Genomic DNA, 15,844 nt, shown 5'->3' with positions numbered 1-15,844 from the left:
TGGAGTGCAATGGCGCGATCTCAGCTCACCGCAACCTCCGCCTCCTGGGTTCAGGCAATTCTCCTGCCTCAGCCTCCCGAGTAGCTGGGATTACAGGCACGCGCCACCATGCCCAGCTAATTTTTTGTATTTTTAGTAGAGACGGGGTTTCACCATGTTGACCAGGATGGTCTCGATCTCTTGACCTCATGATCCACCCGCCTCGGCCTCCCAAAGTGCTGGGATTACAGGCGTGAGCCACCACGCTAGGCCCCTATTCAGGCATTCTAATTTGTAGACAGCAACTAAGAGTGTCCTCATTGTTTCCCCTTGGTCTGTTCACAGAGTCATTACCAGCTCCAGCTGTGCCCTGGTGCAGACTGCCCCATGGTTATTCGGGTACAGGAGCCTAGAGCTCGCCGAGTACAGTGCAATCGGTGCAACGAGGTCTTCTGGTAAGAGTGAGTGTGAGTGCTGAGCAGCCCTGGGCTCATGCCCCATCCTCCTTCACATGGAGCTATTGCTCCATGTGAGTGCAGCACTGGGAGAGGCAGGGTCTCTGGGCGAACAGAGCAGCTGTGCTCCAAGTGGGTAGGTTTGTGCCTAGCATCTCATATACCACTAGGTATTCAATACATGCTCAGTCTGGAGACAAGGAAGTGACACAGGTTCTTGGAAAATGTGTTGTGGCTTATGCTACTAAGTCTCATGGCCCAGAGATTGTATGAGGATGTATCTACCTGCATAGCAAATCACATATTACTGTGTTTGAAAGATACAATCTTCAACGTTTTAATCTTTCTCTGTCTTGGTCGTTCTTGGCTAATTTTTATTATTATTTATTTATTTATTTATTTTGAGATGGGATGTCACTCTGTCATCCATGCTGGAGTGCAGTGGTGCAATCTCGGCTCACTGCAACCTCCACCTCCCGGGTTCAAGCAATTCTCCTGCCTCAGCCTCCAGAGTAGCTGGGACTACAGGCGAGCACCACCACACCCAGCTAATTTTTTTATTTTTAGTAGACAGGGTTTCACCATGTTGACCAGGATGGTCTCCTGACCTTGTGATCTGACCGCCTCAGACTCTAGGCGTGAGCCACCATGCCCAACCTTCTTGGCTTATTTTTTATAAAACTAAGTCATAGGCCGGGCACGGTGGCTCACGCCTGTAATCCCAGCACTTTGGGAGGCCGAGACGGGTGGATCACGAGGTCAACAGATCGAGACCATCCTGTTCAACATGGTGAAACCCCGTCTCTACTAAAAATACTAACAATTAGCTGGGCATAGTGGCGTGTGCCTGTAATCCCAGCTACTCAGGAGGCTGAGGCAGGAGAATTGCCTGAACCCAGCAGACGGAAGTTGCAGTGAGCCGAGATCACGCCATTGCACTCCAGCCTGGGCAACAAGAGCGAAATTCCGACTCAAAAAAAAAAAAGAATCACTAATGTAATGGGTTGTTTTTTTGTTTTTTGGTTTTTTTTTTTTCATTTTAAATTAGGCAGCCCCCAGGATTACAGCAGATTCAGAGAGACTCCTTGTAGTTGTTCTTTATCCTTGTGTCCCAGTTTATCGACTCCTTTCCCTGGATATCTGCCTTGAGGGCCTTTTCTAGCCACAAAGTACTATTGGTGTGCACAAAACAAAAATTGAAAATATGGAAGCCTAGCCCGACATACTGGAGTGTCTTTCTTTTCTGTTTTAAATTTCAGGGTCATCAGATGTATCATGACCCTACAGATTTTGCAGGTTCTGGCATTTGTGCATCCTTGTGTGCACGTCTCACTGGTAGATCAGATGAGACTCCCAGAAGTGGATCGCAGTCCTGCCTTATGGTCGGAACTAAGGAATCCTTCTCAGAGTACCTCACCATGCCCTTTGAGAGTCATAGCTCTGTCTGACATCCTGGGGGTTGATAAACAAGATGTTTACAGAAATATATATATATATATATATATATTTTTTTTTTTTTTTTGTAGAGACAGAGTCTTGTTCTGTCACTAGGCGCCAGACTGGAGTGCAGTGGCACAATCTCGGCTCACTGCAACCCCTGCCTCCCGGGTTCAAGCAATTCCCCTGCCTCAGCCTCCTGAGTAGCTGGGACTATAGGTGCACACCACCATGCCCAGCTGATTTTCGTATTTTTTAGTAGAGTTGGGGTTTCACCATGTTGGCCAGGATGGTCTCAATCTCTTGACCTCGTGATCCACCCGCCTTGGGCTCCCAAAGTGCTGGGATTACAGGCGTGAGCCACCGCGCCTGGCCAGAAGTGTGTATATATATATACCATCCTGGTCAACATGGTGAAACCCTGTCTCTACTAAAGATACAAAAAATTAGCTGGGCATGGTGGCACGTGCCTGTAATCCCAGCTACTCAGGAGGCTGAGGCAGGAGAATTGCTTGAACCCGGGAGGCGGAGGTTGCGGTGAGCCGAGATCGCGCCATCGCACTCCAGCCTGGGTAACAAGAGCGAAACTCCATCTCAAAAAAAAAAAAAAATACAAAACATTAGCTGTGCATGGTGGCACGTGCTTGTAATCCCAGCTACTCAGGAGGCTGAGGCAGGAGAATCGCCTGAACCCAGGAGGCGGAGGTTGTGGTGAGCCGAGACCACGCCATTGCACTCCAGCCTGGGTGACGAGAGCAAAAACTCCATCTCAAAAACAAACAAACAAACAAACAAAACAAAAAATAGCCAGGCGCGGTGGCAGGCGCCTGTAATCTCAGCTGCTCAGGAGGCTGAGGCAGGAAAATCACTTGAACCTGGAAAGCAGAGGTTGCAGTGAGCTGAGATCATGCCATTGCACTGCAGCCTGGATGACAAGAGCAAAACTCTGTCTCAAAAAAAATTGTAGAGACAAGGTCTCCTTATTTCCCTAGGTTGGTCTCAAACTCCTGGTCTAAAGCAGTCCTCCCACCTTGGCCCCACAAAGTGTTGGGATTATAGGTGTGAACTTCTGCACCTGGTCAACAGATTTTTTTTTGTTCTTTTTGAGACAGGGTCTCTCTCAGTTGCCCACACTGAAGTGCAATGATACGAACATAGCTCACTGCATCCTTGACCTCCAGAGCTCACGTGATCCTCCTTCCCTAGACTCTCTAGTAGCTGGGACTACAGGCACATACTACCACACCTGGATAATTTTTTATTTTTTTGTAGAGATGAAGTCTCATCATGTTGCCCAGGCTGGTTTCAAACTCCTGGGCTCGAGCAATCCTCCCACCCTGGCCTCTGAAAGTGCTAGGATTACAAACATGAACCACTGCACTCAGCCTATAGACACATGTGTCTGTGCATGTTAGATCATGTCTTATAAGGGCTTAAATGAAAAGACATTCATGCAGCTATTTCAGTAATAATCCTAGGAAAGTAAATGTCCCATAGGCCTTGAGAGATAACTTTATTTGAAAAGCTCTAGGCCAGGCATGGTGCCTCACGCCTGCACTTTGGGATCCCAAGGTAGGTGGATCACTAACTAGGTCAAGAGATCAAGACCATCCTGGCCAACATGGTGAAACTCCGTCTCTACTGAAAATACAAAAATTAGTTGAGTGTGGTGCCACGTGCCTGTAGTCCTAGGTACTTGGGAGGCTGAGGCAGGAGAATCACTTGAACCCAGGAGATGGAGGTTGCAGTCAGCTGAGATCGTGCCACTATACGCCAGCCTGGCAATGGAGTGAGACTCTGTTTCAAACAAAAAAAAAAGAAAAACTCTAATTCAGGATTTGTTGGTTTGGATAAAAGGAAAATTTTAAACATGGGACTCTGACTTAATATTTGAACGTTTTTCTTTTCCAATTTTTAAGTTTCAAGTGTCGTCAGATGTATCATGCACCCACAGACTGCGCCACTATCCGGAAATGGCTCACGAAGTGTGCAGACGACTCTGAAACAGCCAACTACATTAGTGCTCACACTAAAGATGTAAGGACCATATTTTACCTCTCATGGATCTGCCCTCTTTAGTGGTGCCCAGGGCCTTGCCTTGGAGATTTGCCATCTGAGAGCAGAATACTCAGAGCTCCAGGGCCCATCCTGAGGACTTGGGGTTGGGGATCCTCAAGCAGATTTCGCAGCTTTTAGCAGTTTATCATCAGATGTATTGGGTGCATTTTTAAAAATTATGAAATGTTAAAATTCTGGGAAAGTTTGACCCAAAGGGGCAACTAATTAGAAGAGAGCTAATTATGATTGAATGCCTACCAGCCTTTAACAGCCTTGGGAAGGAGGTCGTTAAGAGCCACACCTGGTGCATAGTAAGGCTGTAATGCAAGCCCAGACCTGCACAATAATCATTTTGAAGTTTTCCATGGGAAAATATGGCCTGTGGGCTCTAGGGGCCGCTGTACCTTTGTCCGTCAGTCGTCGAGTCAGTGCACTCACAAGCACGGCTGTATTAACGACATCATTAAACATAGTCTACTTCACGGCAGTGCGAGATCACAGAATCAGATTGGTTTCTGCATTGCTGCCTCAGGTTGCTGGCATCTCTCAAATGAGAGAGAGGAGCTTTAGATGTGGATTCCTTGCCCACTTCTGGAAGCAGAAGTCCAGGCAAGCTGACAAGGACTGAATCCATCGTGGCAGCTCCTGTGCTTCCTTGGCAGTCCTCTCAAGTAGGCAGGCTTTCTGCTGATTCAGCCTGTGCTTAATCTGAGCAGTTTCATGGCAGGGGCAGATGGTGGAAGACTTAGTGGGGCTCAGCTGGTGCTTGAAATGTTTCAAAGCCAAATATGCTGACCTCATTTCCTTGAATTGCTGTTCCAGCCTCAGCAACCTGCACATTTAAGTGAGATGCTCCTCCCCAGAAGTGCTCACATGATGAGTGACTGGGCACAGATGCCAGGAGCTTTGTGTAATTTGTCTTAAAACCAGCCCAGTGGTGTATAAGCCTAATGGCACCCTTCTGTCTCCTCAGTGTCCCAAGTGCAACATCTGCATTGAGAAGAATGGAGGCTGCAATCATATGGTAAGCAGAAGCCTGTACACTTTGCCTGTGTGACATGGAGACTTTGGTCAGTGTGCCCTTAACATGTTCTCTTCTGTTTTCCTCTGACAGCAATGCTCCAAATGTAAACACGGTGAGTTCCAAGCTTGGTATGTAAGGCCCAGTGACATTTTCTTGTGCTTGGGTCTTCGTTACTATTTAAGTGAGTACTTCTGCCATGAAATGACAGAACATAGAAGAGCCTCAGTCACTTACAGTCACAATAACTGGCATAAAGTAGCTTATTTTATTTTATTTTTTGGTCCCTCTTATAACCCCACTACTATCTTGCTAACACATATAGTCAGAAGTCAAGTTTGGGATAATCCTCATGATCCTCAGTCATCCAAGAAGATGATTTCAGGGTGTTGCTTTCATTCTTTTTGCCAAGGCTGGTAAGTAGCTTGGGGCTTATCTGTGATACCCTAGAGATATCTTTACCAGAGGTAGTAAAATAATGGTTTTCCCTTGCTGTTTTACAAAGTTTATAGAGGGGGTTTTGATTTAGCATTTCAGACCTCCTTTATCGATCAGGAGTAGTTTACATAGCTAGAACCAATTGGTTTTGCATGCCTTCCTGCCAGATCAACTGAAGAAACAGAATCCCTTCAAATAGAAAATATGTCCAAGTAGGTCTCCTACACAGCTGCTTTGATGCTCATCAGGAGCCCCTGAGAGTTTCTACTTTTTTTTTTGAGACAGAGTCAGTCTCTGTTGCCCAGACAGGAGTGTAGTGGTACGATCTCTCTCTCCTGGGTTCAAGTGATTCTCTTGCCTCAGACTCTTGAGTAGCTGGGATTACAGTCATGTGTCACTACGCCCAGCTAATTTTTGTATTTTGGTATTTTTTTTTTTTTTTTGAGACGGAGTTTCGCTCTTGTTACCCAGGCTGGAGTGCAATGGCGCGACCTCGGCTCACCGCAACCTCCGCCTCCTGGGTTCGGGCAATTCTCCTGCCTCAGCCTCCTGAGTAGCTGGGATTACAGGCACGTACCACCATGCCCAGCTAATTTTTTTGTATTTTTAGTAGAGACGAGGTTTCACCATGTTGACCAGGATGGTCTCGATCTCTCGACCTCGTGATCCACCCGCCTCGGCCTCCCAAAGTGCTGGGATTACAGGCTTGAGCCACCGCGCCCGGCCTAATTTTTGCATTTTTCATAGAGATGAGTTTTGCCACGTTGGCCAGTCCTGACCTCAGGTGATCCACCTGCCTTGGCCCCCCAAAGTGCTGAGATTATAGGAGTGAGCCACTGTGCCCAGCTGAGAGTTTCTCTTTGTAAGGGCCTGTGTAAATGCTATTCCCGGGAACCCTCTTTTCTTTTTTCTTTTGAGACAGAGTCTCTGTCACTCCCAGGCTGGAGTGCAGTAGCATAATCTCGGCTCATTGCAACCTCTGCCTCCCAGGTTCAAGCAGTTTTCCCACCTCAGCCTTCTGAGTAGCTGGGATTACAGGTGCTCACCACGCCTGGCTAGTTTTTTATATTTTTAGTAGAGAAGGGGTTTCACCGTGTTGGCCAGGCTGGTCTCAAACTCCTTACCTCAGGTGATCTGCCTGCCTTGGCCTCCCAAAGTGCTGGGATTAAAGGTGTGAGCCACCATGCCTGGCCTTTTTTTTTTTTTTTTAAGATGGAGTTTTGCTCTTGTCACCCAGGCTGGTGTACAGTGGTGTGAACCTATCTCCCAGGTTCAAGCGATTCTCCCTCAGCCTCCCTAGTAGCTGTGATTATAGTCGCCACCACCACACCTGGCCGATTTTTGTATTCGTTGGCCAGGCTGGTCTCAAACTCATGACCTCAGGTGATCCACCTGCCTTGAACTCCCAAAGTGCTGGATTACAGGCATGTGCCACCACATCCAGCCCCAAGACCCCTCTTAATCAGAGTGGTCATGGCAGAGTCTTAGCAACACTGACTCTGCAAAGTGCCAAACAAAGATAGGCCATAGGTAGTGGCATATTTCTTCTGTGGGTCCACACTCTTTCTTTCTCTTTTTCTATGTATATATCAGAGAGGGAAGTGTATCATAGACTTAGAACAATGCAAAAGACACATACAGTTTAAAGAATAATGACAAACACCCCAGCACCAACTACATTTCTAGTGCCTAAGAAGCAGTCTGGGTGTCCATATCCCTTGACACTCAAGGTTAACTGCCATTTCATGAGAATCACTTGAACCCAGGAGGCAGAGGTCACAGTGAGCTGAGATCGTGCCACTGTACTGGCTAATTTTTTTTTTTTTTTTTTTTTTTTTTTGAGTAGATACGAGGGTTTCACCATGTTGGCCAGACTGGTCTTGAACTTCTGACCTCAGGTAATCCACCCACCTTGGCTTCTCAAGAGTGCTGGGATTACAGATATGAGCTACTGCGCTCAGCCAAAGCAGAATAATCCTGAGTATGAACCACTGGATAGCTTTCGGTTTTATAGAAATGTGTTCTTTGCCAGGCACATTCCTCATATGTGTAATCCCAGCACTTTGGGAGGCAGAAATGGGCAGATCACTGAATGTTGGGAGTTTGAGACCAGCCTGGCCAACATCGTGAAACCCTATCTCTATTAAAAATACAGAAATTAGCCAGGCGTATTGGCGGGCACCTGTAATCCCAGCTACTCTGGAGGCTGAGGCAGGAAAATCGTTTGAACCTGGGAGGAGGTTGCAGTGAGCTGAGATCACACCACTGCACTTCAGCCTAGGGGACAGAGTAAGACTCCGTCTCAAAAAGAATAGGAAATGTGTTCTTTAAAACAGAAAAAAAGGGAAAGAATCCTTTATTATTAGCTTCATATACAGAAATCTTTCTAGGACAAGTGTGATGGTAGGAAGCAGTTGGGAGGTCAGTTTTTACTGATGATGTGTGTTGAGACAGTCAGGTGGTCCTCATTTGGACGAGTTCCTGCTTCTCATTGTTGCATTGACATAGCAGAACAGTAGTCTATACGCTCAGCATCTGCCTGTGTTAGATTAATAAGGCACGTGGCGCATGTGCTGGAGTAGAAATTATCCGTAAGTAGCCGCATGGAGTGGCTCAGGCCTGTAATCCCAACACTTTGGGAGGCCTAGGTGAGCAGATCATGAGGTCAGGAGTTTGAGACCAACCTGGCCAACATGGTGAAACCCTGTCTCTACTAAAAATACAAAAATTAGCTGGGTGTGGTGGCATGTGCCTGTAATCCCAGCTACTTCGGAGAATCGCTTGAACCAGGGAGTAAGAGGTTACAGTGAGCTGAGATTGCACCATCACACTCTAGCCTAGCAACAGAGTGAGACTCCGTCTCAAAAAAAAGGAAGAAAGAAAGAAATTATCCATAGGCTATTGTTCATATCAGCAAGTATAGGCTACAAGGACAGTAGGATGTGACAGGGATGAGAGGTGCACATTCCTTCTGGAAAGAGGCACCCTGGCAAAGTTCTTTTCAGGTGACCACTTTGGAGCTGGGTCTGTCTCACTTTGCCTGTGGAGGAAAGTGGAGTTGTCTTGTGGATGTAAATGACTTTTCTCTGTTTTGCACAGACTTCTGCTGGATGTGTCTAGGAGATTGGAAGACTCATGGCAGTGAATACTATGAGTGCAGTCGTTACAAGGAGAATCCTGACATTGTGAACCAGAGCCAACAAGCCCAGGCAAGGGAAGCCCTCAAGAAGTACTTATTTTACTTTGAGAGGGTAGGTGTCCTCTTCTGTACCTTCCCCTACAGGGTTGGCTTCTTCCACTTGGCCTGTTGGGGTGGGATTCCCATGGACTGGTAGCCAGAGCCAGCCTGTACACACAGAAGTCAGTGAATGGAGCTCCTGCAGTATCCCTGGGTACTGCCTGTATAGATGTGCCTTTCAAGCTCTGCAGGGTATCCCCAGCCAACAGGGAAGGACCTGGTACTGACCTTGGTTGAATGATGGATTATTATTTTCTTTTTTTGAGACGGAATCTCGCTCTGTTGCCCAGGCCAGAGTGCAGTGGCATGATCTCGGCTCACTGCAACCTCCGTCCCCCCAGGTTTGAGTGATTCTCCTGCCTCAGCCTCCTGAGTAGCTAAAACTACAGGCGCCCACCGCCATGCCTGGCTAATTTTTGTAATTTTTAGCAGAGACAGGGTTTTGCCATATTGGCCAGGCTGGTCTTGAACTCCTGACCTTGTGATCTGCCCGCCTCAGCTTCACAAAATGTTGGGATTATAGGCGTGAGCCACTGCACCCAGCCAAATGATTGGTTGAAGGACAGTGAAGGGCCATCAGACAGTCTTTTCCATCTAATGCCATTTTTTTTCTTTTTTCTATGTTTTAAATTTTTATTCATTTTTTTCTTTTTGTCCTCACAATCTTCCCATAGTATCATCTTAGTAGTCAGATTTAGAAACAGATTAGTAACCTTAGTAGTAGAAACAGATTTGGAAAGCTGTTTCTCCTTTCTGAAGGAGCCCTTCAGAAGCCCAAAGAACACAGTAGACCATCAGGGGCTTAGCTTTGCATAGTCCTCAGGGCTGGAGTCCCATTGCTCCAGAAAGGTAGTGTGATCTGGCAGGCATACAGCTGCTCTGGACAGGTTAGAAGGATGGCTGAAGATGATCCGCTCCTGCACTTTTTCTCCATAAGTTAGAGGAGTCTGTGGCCATGTCCTGCCAGCTAGGTGTCTGTCCTCAACTCCTGTGTAGACCTCTGCACCTTCGTGGGACTCCTGTGGTTTTCTCCTTCCTTCTGTGCCCTGTAGTGGGAAAACCACAACAAAAGTTTGCAGCTAGAGGCACAGACATACCAGCGGATTCACGAGAAGATTCAGGAGAGGGTCATGAACAATCTGGGGACATGGATCGACTGGCAGTACCTACAGAATGCTGCCAAGCTCTTGGCCAAGGTATCTACCACTTCACTCATCCTATCCCTGGTCTAGTGCCTGGCCCCATCAGGCACAGATCTCTGAAAGTGGGAAGCCCTATTGGGAGAGGGTATTTTAGCACCCTGTGCAGCCTTCCATGCTTCTGCTTGTGGATCCACATCTTCATTTGCTGTGCGCATCAAGGACCCAGTTCTCTGCTGGATGTCCGAGGGATTTCTAAGAGTGTTACACTGCCTCTGCCTGCAGGGAAAACTAGAGCCCTTTACTTCTCCTTTGTCCTGTGTATGCATCACTCCAAAGGAAAATAAAAGATTGTCTGAAGGGTTGGGCACGGTGGCTCACACCTGTAATCCCAGCACTTTGGGAGGCTGAGGCAGGCGGATCAGTTGATGTTAGGGTGGATCACTTGAGGTCAGGAGTTTGAGACCAGCCTGGCCAACATGGTGAAACCCCATCTCTACTAAAAATACAAAAATTAGCTGAGTGTGGTGGCACATGCCTATAGTCCCAGCTACTTGGGAGGCTGAGGCACGAGAATCCCTTGAACCTGGGAGGCAGAGGCTGCAGTGAGGCAAGATCATGCCATTATACTCCAGCCTGGGCAACAGAGCAGGACTGTGTCTCAGAAAAAAAGATTGGGCAGGGTGCCTGTGATCCCAGCACTTTGGAAGGCCAAGGCAGGTGGATTGCTTGAGCCCAGGAGTTTGAGACCAGCCTGGGCAACATGATAAAACACCTTCTCTACAAAAAAATACAAAAATTAGCCTGGTGTGGTGATGCATACCTGTAGTCCCAGCTACTTGGAAGGGTGAGATGGGAGGATCACTTGAGTCTGGGAGGCAGAGGTTACAGTGAGTGGGGATTGCACCACTGCACTCCAGCCTGGGCAATAGACCAAGACCATTTCAGGGTAAAAAAAAAAAGAGAGAGAGAGAGAAGAGATTGTCTTTGGGTAAGCATTGAGACAGATGTGTGTGGACTCTGATTGAGGCAGCTGCCGGTAATTAATCAGTTTGTAAAAGGAAGTCTGGGTGTTCTGTGACCATTGTTGTTTGTTTTTTCCCCATGTCTTTTCCCAGTTCATCCTCTGTTTGGCTTAGTATCATTTCTTTTAGGCCCATACCTATAGAGCTAGGCTAATTTGCATGCTGGGGCTAGGAATTGTAAGAGCCACCTGAGATGCAGGTAGCTTAGAATCATAGACACAGGTCCCTTCTCTTCTCTCCTGTTGCAGTGTCGATACACCCTGCAGTACACCTACCCATATGCATATTACATGGAATCTGGACCCAGGAAGAAGCTGGTAAGGCAAAGCAATTTTTCTCCTCTGTCCTATTAGCCTTAAAGGTGCCCTTCTTTACCAGCACTTTGCAGGACAGTGAAGACCAGACCCTGGTCATTAGGAAGGCAAATTTAAAACAGCACTGTTTAATTGCAAAATTCCACTTCTACTCTGGGCACTTCCAAAATAGATCTAAGGTGCTGTTGTTTTGTGTAATATAAGGCACATGCACCTAATCCTCTGAACAACTATATTTATAGGGCGATTGGCTAAAGAGGTCTCTGGCCATGTGGGAGGCCAGTGCCCATGCTTGGGAGGGATATTTAGTGCATGTCCTTAAGATATATTTGACTGTTTGTTTTATACCTTGTTTAATTCTTCATCTTAGAGTTGAATTTGGATATGAATTTATTGTTATTAAATGTTAATAAACTGGTAATTCACATTTTTGTTTAAATCTTGGAAAACAGAGAAGCATTTACATTGTCCAGAAAGAATTTACCACTGTTAGCATTTTCCAGCTGTTTAAAATTAATATTGTGTGCCAGGCATGGTGGTGCGTGCCTGTAGTCCCAGCTATTCAGGAGGCTGAGGCTGGAGGATCTCTTGAGTCCAGGAGTTCTGGGCTGTAGTGAGCTATGCCGATCGGGTGTCCGCACTAAGTTCGGCATGAATATGGTGACCTCCCGGGAGTGGGGGACCACCACCAGGTTGCCTAAGGAGGGGTGAACCGGCCCAGGTCGGAAAGGGAGCAGGTCAAAACTCCTGTGCCGATCAGTAGTGGGATCGCGCCTGTGAATAGCTACCGCACTCCAGCCTGGGCAACATAGCGAGACCCTGTCTCTTAAAATAAAAAAAAATAAATAAATAAAAAAATAAATAATATTGTGTATATAATCAAGGTTATGTAAAACTTTTTTTTTTTTTTTTTTTTTGAGACGGAGTTTCGCTCTTGTTACCCAGGCTGGAGTGCAATGGCACGATCTCGGCTCACCACAACCTCCGCCTCCTGGGCTCAGGCAATTCTCCTGCCTCAGCCTCCTAAGTAGCTGGGATTACAGGCATGCACCACCACGCCCAGCTAGTTTTTTGTATTTTTAGTAGAGACGGGGTTTCACCATGTTGACCAGGATGGTCTCGATCTCTTGACCTCGTGATCCACCCGCCTCGGCCTCCCAAAGTGCTGGGATTACAGGCTTGAGCCACCGCGCCCGGCCGAACTTTTTTTTTTTTGAGACAGTTTCGCTCTTGTTGCTCAGGCTGGAGTGCAATGATGTGATTTTGGCTCACCGCAACCTCTGCCTCCCAGGTTCAAGTGATTCTCCTGCCTCAGCCTCCCGAGTATCTAGGATTACAGGCATGAACCACCACGCCCCACTAATTTTTTATTTTTTATTTTTAGTAGAGACGGGGTTTCACCGTGTTGGTCAGGCTGGTCTTGAACTCCTGACCTTGTGATCCTCCGGCCTCAGCCTCCCAAAATGCTGGTATTACAGGCATGAGCCACCATGCCCAGTAGCATTTTATTTTTGTAACAGTTTATTGTTATAGCTGTCATGATTTACCTGTCTGGTAAATACCATTTTGTTAACGGTTGCGTAAGTGTGCTATTAATTGGTTGTACATCACTTGGGACATTTATTCTTTTTCTTTTTTTTTGCTGTAAATAGGACATTCAGAAACGTTTTTGTGCATAAAACTGTATCTTCTTAGATATATAATTACTAAGTCAGATTTAAGTTTGAGTATTTTTAAGGCTTTTGATTTGCAGAAGAAAAAAAATGAAGTGATAGTATCTGAGAATATGCGTTTGACTTATTTTTTTAATTTACTATTACTATTTTTTTGAGACGGAGTTTCGTTCTTGTTACCCAGGCTGGAGTGCTATGGTACAATCTCTGCTCACCGCAACCTCCGCCTCCTGGGTTCAGGCAATTCTCCTGCCTCAGCCTCCTGAGTAGCTGGGATTACAGGCACGTGCCACCATGCCCAGCTAATTTTTTTGTATTTTTAGTATAGACGGGGTTTCACCATGTTTTTTTTGTTTGTTTGTTTTGTTTTTTTGTTTTTTTGTTTGTTTGTTTGTTTGTTTTTTGAGACGGAGTTTCGCTCTTGTTACCCAGGCTGGAGTGCAATGGCGCGATCTCGGCTCACCGCAACCTCCGCCTCCTGGGCTCAGGCAATTCTCCTGCCTCAGCCTCCTGAGTAGCTGGGATTACAGGCACGCGCCACCATGCCCAGCTAATGTTTTGTATTTTTAGTAGAGACGGGGTTTCACCATGTTGACCAGGATGGTCTCGATCTCTTGACCTCGTGATCCACCCACCTCGGCCTCCCAAAGTGCTGGGATTACAGGCTTGAGCCAGCGCACCCGGCCCGGTTTCACCATGTTAACCAGGATGGTCTCGATCTCTTGACCTCGTGATCCACCCGCCTCGGCCTCCCAAAATGCTGGGATTACAGGCTTGAGCCACCGCGCCCGGCCTTGACTTATTTTTTTACAGCATCCGTTCCCTTTCATATTGGGAGCATTCTCTTCAGTGGCTTAAATTTTTCCCCTTCCTTTGGGAGTGTGGAGGATAGAGTTGAGCTTTTGCGGGTGAAGGGTGAGTGTGGCCTTGCTATTTGGATAGCCTTTTGTTTGGATTCTGACTCTGGGAACATGGAATAACAGCACTTTTTGAGGACACTATCAGGATTGTCTGTAGTTCCTGTGAGCCTGTGGTGCTACGTGTGCCCCACCTCCCCAGCCCCCATCTACAGGCCCTGCCCTAGCCATAGCCCACTCACCTTTTGACCCTCCTGCTCTGCCTATGCAGTTTGAATACCAGCAGGCTCAGCTGGAGGCTGAGATTGAAAACCTCTCATGGAAAGTGGAACGTGCGGACAGTTATGACAGAGGGGTAAGTGCCTACTATCCTCCTGGATTCTATATTGCAGGTAAAGAAGGACTGGCATACTAATAGGTGACAGGGTTGTTGGTTTGTGCACTGGAAGCTGCTACTAAGAATGGGAAGGGCAGTGCTTTTGACTCCTTGGAGGCCCTGGAGGGTGTTTGCGGCTTTGTCTACTTCTTGCTCCCAGGCCTGGGCCATGCAAGCAGACACCTTGTTTCTGTGATGCAGGACTTGGAGAATCAGATGCATATAGCGGAGCAGCGGAGGAGAACCCTGCTGAAGGATTTCCATGACACCTAAGTTGGGATGTGGATGTGCTGGGGTGAGGAAGATGTGGCTGCAAGGTCTCCCAGCTGCTGTACTGCATGCTGCAGGCTCTGCCTTTCATGACCCCAGGCGACAGCCAGGGCCCCACTCCTGAGAGACACTGGCAACACTTCTTAGTTGATTTCTGTTTTTTTCTCTTTTCACTTTTTGTTTCTACCAGGGTAGAGGCCATGTTGAACTGGCCTCTTTTCAGGACTTTTATTTCCCCCTGGATGGTTGTTGGGAGGGAGGGAAAGTGTTTTCTGAATGGCTGTTATTAGTATTAGATCATTACAACTTATGTAACTTTCAAAGGTTGTACAATTATACAAAGAAAAAAAAAAAGGCAAACTATAGGATAACACAGAGCCCTTTTTGAAAATAAATTGGCGTTGGAGTGTTTTACCCTCTAGCTGTTTTACTTAGAATGTAACATATGCTGCCTACCCACCTCAAAATGTCTGTACTACAAGAGGACCCTGGGCCTCTGCTTTCCATATTCACATTTGTTTGGCTGGAGTTGGAGTCCCAAGGGAAGAGCATGGGTGGCAGATGGTAGGGAACTGAACTAGCCTGTGCAGTGGGCACGGAGCACAAGGAGTCACAGCATGTCTTCTGCCTTACCATGGCAGTATGGAGATGGTCCAGAACACAGTCTTCTTGCCATGGGCTGTTGTTTTCTCTGGTGGTGCTGCATGTCTGTGGCTCACATTTATTCTTGAAACTGAGGTTTACCGGGATCTGGCTACTGGGGCTAGAGCCCACAGCAGAATGGGGGTGGGCCTGTGGCCCTCCAAACTAGGGGACATAGGTCCAGCACCGTGTTTTCCTTTTGTCTCCTAAAGATAGGGATCTACTTTTGAAGGGAATTGTTCCTCCCAAATAAATTTGCTTTACCTTGGTCCTTTCTTTTGTGCCAGTATTCAAGTGGTATAGCTCTGAGCAGGTCACACTTGGCCATACCTGACACTGTCTTGCTGCATTCTCCTCTGGCAAACATCAAGGTCAGAATTCAGCATAGCCCTCCTTAGGGCACTGGCCTTCCTGACATGGGGGCCAGGTTTGCACAAGTTATTTTCATGTTACCTAGAGCATGTCCAGAGGCTGCTCTGAGGCTGAGGTGTATTCCCCCTTGCCTGGTTCCAGCTGTCAGAGGATACCATCCATCCTGGGGTCTGGGAGTCCAAGGCCACGGGACTCCTTGGTTTGTGGTCCCAGATCCTGTACTAGGAGGGTCAGACCAGCTTTTGCACAGTCAAGTGCAAGGGAGCAGGTAGTTTGCCTGGTGTCCTACCTATCCTGAATCTGGTCCTGGGGTGCCTTCGAAAAGTTAGATCTGTGATCTCTGAGGTTTTTGTGGCTTTGTTCAGTGCTTCCACTCTAGGCCAGGCAGAGTAGTCTATACTCTACCAGGCCTGCTTGACCTCCAGGGAGAGCTAATACAGAGATCTGTGAATATTGTGATAGAAATTCTTTGATATTCATACATTTCACCTGCAAGTCGGCAATTTCCCAGGTACCATGTGAGCTATGAAACAGCCATTCTTGAAGACAA

The 15,844-nt window shown here is 47.1% G+C and overlaps 1 protein-coding gene across 4 annotated transcripts in view; it reads left to right on the top strand.

Annotated features, from left to right (window-relative positions):
• Nucleotides 1-14,694, top strand: part of ARIH2 (ariadne RBR E3 ubiquitin protein ligase 2) — a 75,320-nt gene extending 60,626 nt beyond the window's left edge. For 3 of the 4 annotated variants that reach the window (XM_074403893.1, XM_039477705.2, XM_039477707.2), the window contains 9 exons: nucleotides 325-434; nucleotides 3,791-3,908; nucleotides 4,903-4,953; nucleotides 5,044-5,065; nucleotides 8,488-8,639; nucleotides 9,679-9,822; nucleotides 11,039-11,107; nucleotides 13,906-13,989; nucleotides 14,212-14,694. In XM_074403893.1, coding sequence (XP_074259994.1) covers nucleotides 325-434; nucleotides 3,791-3,908; nucleotides 4,903-4,953; nucleotides 5,044-5,065; nucleotides 8,488-8,639; nucleotides 9,679-9,822; nucleotides 11,039-11,107; nucleotides 13,906-13,989; nucleotides 14,212-14,283 — 822 coding nt within the window. In that variant the 3' untranslated portion in view covers nucleotides 14,284-14,694. The remainder of the gene's footprint in view (nucleotides 1-324; nucleotides 435-3,790; nucleotides 3,909-4,902; nucleotides 4,954-5,043; nucleotides 5,066-8,487; nucleotides 8,640-9,678; nucleotides 9,823-11,038; nucleotides 11,108-13,905; nucleotides 13,990-14,211) is intronic. The other variant, XM_039477706.2, reaches the window with a different exon arrangement.
• The last annotated feature ends 1,150 nt before the right edge of the window (nucleotides 14,695-15,844 follow it).

The sequence above is a fragment of the Saimiri boliviensis genome, chromosome 8 (assembly GCF_048565385.1).
Source record: "Saimiri boliviensis isolate mSaiBol1 chromosome 8, mSaiBol1.pri, whole genome shotgun sequence".
Lineage (NCBI taxonomy): Eukaryota > Metazoa > Chordata > Mammalia > Primates > Cebidae > Saimiri > Saimiri boliviensis.
This window is presented reverse-complemented; position numbering and strand designations above follow the sequence as displayed.